The 3,795-nt window shown below is 36.8% G+C and overlaps 1 protein-coding gene across 1 annotated transcript; it reads left to right on the forward strand.

The window, feature by feature from the left end:
• The first annotated feature begins 651 nt into the window (after positions 1–651).
• LOC132161698 (calmodulin-binding protein 25-like) lies at positions 652–1,755 on the forward strand. Its single transcript, XM_059571874.1, has one exon. The coding sequence runs from the start codon at positions 855–857 to the stop codon at positions 1,539–1,541; it is 687 nt and encodes a 228-aa protein (XP_059427857.1). The 5' UTR covers positions 652–854; the 3' UTR covers positions 1,542–1,755.
• The last annotated feature ends 2,040 nt before the right edge of the window (positions 1,756–3,795 follow it).

Genomic DNA, 3,795 nt, shown 5'->3' on the forward strand with positions numbered 1-3,795 from the left:
TTCTGTCTAAAACCTTTTTTTTTTTTTTTCTCCTTTTTAGTTATAAACAAAGTATCATCTATGATAAGAATTAAAAACTAATATAAAATAAAAAATTAAACCACGTAGCGTTTAATCCTAAATTAGAATATTCAAAATAAAAAAAAAAAAAAAAAAAACTGATGACTCATGTATTAGTATTATTGTATATGTCAATTCATATACCCATCCACTGGTAGGTACATTTGAATAGTAGGTGGTGGTGAGGGTAACGGACCAAATTTAAAATGAAAAAAGCGGGGGATTTTAAAAAAAGATAAATAAATAATAATAATAATTATTGTATGGAAGGAGATTGGGAAGCGAGCTAACGCGTAAAAGAGAACGCCGAGGGACACGGCTTGACCGTCAAAACTCTCAAGCCACTAGAGCGAGCAAAGCAAAGCAAAACCCACACGTACGCACGCACACGTGTCACGATGACTCAAACAGTCAAACACCGTAGAACTAATTAACCATGGTTACTACTTACACCTCACCCTCAACTTCAGCTTAGCCTACCACCCGTACGGATATGCTGACGCGTGTCCCCTTCCTCCCCCAAAAAAAACACAACGCGGTTTCTTCACCCCCCCCAACCCCACCGCCCTATTTATTCCCCTAGACCCCCTCACCCCTTCTTCCCTCCCATTTCTTCCTCATTCTCTTTGCCTTCTAATTCTGCTTGTTAACATACCCTTCACTCTTCACGCTCTAAGAAGTATCTGGAAAATGCTTTGATTTTTCATCTTTTATAGAGAAAACTGCAGCTCTAGGCCTGAGAAAATTAATTGTTTTTTATATATTAAAGAGAAAAAAAAGATTTGCCTTAATATATGGCGTCACCGGAGAACTTGGCCAGTATCGAGCCCTGGACTTTCCGTCAAGCCTTTGCCGACTCGTGGATCTCCGAAGCTTTTGCCCGGGATACCGACACGCTGACGAAGGCTCTCCAGAAGTCGCTCAACCCTGACGCTCTCGGAGCCGACGCCATCTCTCCCTTGTTCAACTTCGTCAACTCCGACACGGCGCCCACCACCCCAACCGCTTCGGGTCTCTCGTGCGGGTCAGACCCCGACACGGCTCCCAAGCGCCAGCGGAGCGGGATCCCGGCGGCCGGAGGGAAGGTTTCGAAGAGGAAGTCGCGCGCTTCGAAGCGGTCCCAGACGACCTTCATCACGGCGGACCCGTCCAACTTCCGGCAGATGGTGCAGCAGGTGACGGGCGTGAGATTCGGGAACTCGCCGGTGCCGGTGGTGCCGATCCTGAAGCCGGAGCCGCAGAGACCCGGAACCCGGTTGCAGGGGGCTGGATGCTTGCCGACCCTGGACACGTCGGCTTTTCTGCTGGATCATCACCAGCAGCAGTTGGTGGGACCCAACTCGGCGGCTGGAGGTGTTACTGGGGTTTCTGGGCCGGGCCCTCTCTCGTTTGGGCCCAGCATGGGCTTAGCCGATGGCGGTGGCTTCGATTTTGACACTTTTTCCAGCTTTCCCACTTTAGAGTCGTGGAAGGTCATGTGATACTTGCAGGAGGATATATCTTTGTTTTTTTTCTTTTTTTTTTAATATTTTGGGACCCAGTACTGGTAGCTTAGTATTGGAGGGGGTTGGATCTGTTTATAATTTTGTTGGATAGTTTATTTTTCGTCTCATTAGAGGTGTAGAAGTGCAGTAGTGGTGATATGGTATGTGTTCTTATTATTGTTCATTATATAATATTTATGCATCTCCTATTTCTGTAGTCTATAATGTGCCCATCTTTTAATTTTTATTTCAAATTCCATAGGAATAATTATTGTCTCATGTCTCATGTATGATGTCTGACATTAACGCAGGTGGGTTGAATCTTGGAATCCTACATGAACATGTTTTTTCTTGGGGAAGAAAAAAAATAATCCATTTGTGTTTTTGTGGAAGAGGTTTATTTAAGAAGATAAACTGAAGTATTTGGGTACTCCAAATGGCAATGGCAAACTCCACTAGATCTTTCTGGCTTGACTTGTTCACTAAACCAACCAGCAAGTGCAAGTCATTGTGGAGATTAATAAACCATTTAGCTATAAGAGATGTGCTAATGTACATCTTTGCACATCTACGGTGCATGCAAATCAATCATCAAGTATGGTTGATTTTTGATTTGCATAAAAGCGGTACAAATATGTCCAAAAAAAATGTAAAACAATAATAATAATAATAAAAAAAAGATCTTTAATGCATTCAAAAAATGTTTGTAAAAATTTCCCATTGGAAATACTTTCAAAAACGAGATGGAAAGTGGCCTACTTAGCAAGAGTATGTGTATGAAAATTTACATTACGAGACACTTTCAAAGCATTCAAACCTTGAAAGGCGGACATGCTTAATCCAACATCAAAAACAATATTAAAAAAATTCAAAGAAGGGAAAAGAGAGCGGCTATTGATAGCCAAAATCACCAAAAGAGCGGTATGAAGATGTAAAAAAAGAGAAAAGAGAGTGACTATTTATATGGTTGATTTGCATAAAAGCGGTACAAATATGTGAAAAAAAGAAAGAATTTTTCCCTAAAATTTATTTAGTTAAGAGACCTATTATTTCTCGTCGAATCTGCAACACCTATATCAAATGGTAAATTTTTAAAATAAAAAATAATGAAAGATGAAAAAAAATTCTCTTGGGCAAAGTAGTTAGATCATAGTGCAACATAATCACCAAGTAAATTAATATTATCTTTTAATGACTAATATACATTAATTGTAGGATGATCTGGTGAGATACATTGTTTGATATTTAATTAAAAACCTTAAAAATCTATCTTAAACTAATTGATATTAAGTTAAAGGTATACCCAAGTCAATAGTCTTGTAATGGGTTAGGTGAAAGAATAGGCTGACTTGGGTCTCCATTCTAGAGTATAGTTTGCTCAATTCTTAAAGTTGTTCCTGAATGGGTCAATTCTATTTTTTAAAATATTAAATCATTTAATTTTTACTTCAACTAGTTAGATTACAAAATCTTTCTTAATTGGTCAAATATTATTGCAAGTGTAACTAAAGAATTAAATTCTTTTTTTTAAAAAAAAAAAATTACTTAATGACAAGTATGCAGTTAACTAGTAGTATTTTGACCAAAATGTACCTTTTGTTCTAGAAGAAAGGTAAGGCTAGGTTCAATGCCCTAGAATGTATGATTGTGTTTAAGTTGTAAAAGAAAAGATAAATGAGTACGCAATCTATAATTTTTACTTTACTGTGTATTTTTTTTTTTTTTTTCTCTTAAGCAAGAGGTATTTTATCTTGAAAGATCTTACACATCTATTTCTTGTCTATATATTTTGTATGGAGATGAGCAAAAGATAAAAAAATATATATATTTTTCTTTTATATATTGAACTTAAATCAGTAAGAGATATATAAAATCATATATCAACTTAAAGGATATCATAGCATCTAGATAACTTTTGTGTATAGACATACATATATTACCAAAGAAGGTGCCAATGAGGTGGCCGAAACTACCTCCAATTTTTTTTTTTTGAAAATATATATATTTTTAATTTTTTTTAAATTAAAAAAATTAATTACATGACACGTGGCGACATTTGATTGGTGCTGACGTGGATTTCAGTTAAGTTTTGGACGAAATTTTAATGGGGGTATCATCTCTGCCTTTATCAAAACTACAGGTATTTCTTGTGATTCAAATATAATCCTACGATGCAAAAAATAAAGTGTTAAATTCTATGGGAAAATTAGGTATTTAACCCTTATAATTATCGGTGAATAGGTGTCAAATA

The sequence above is a fragment of the Corylus avellana genome, chromosome ca9 (assembly GCF_901000735.1).
Source record: "Corylus avellana chromosome ca9, CavTom2PMs-1.0".
NCBI lineage: Eukaryota > Viridiplantae > Streptophyta > Magnoliopsida > Fagales > Betulaceae > Corylus > Corylus avellana.

Coding starts and splice junctions, on each gene's coding strand:
- LOC132161698 (XM_059571874.1), top strand. CDS start 855: ATGGCGTCACCGGAGAACTTGGCCAGTATCGAGCCCTGGACTTTCCGT.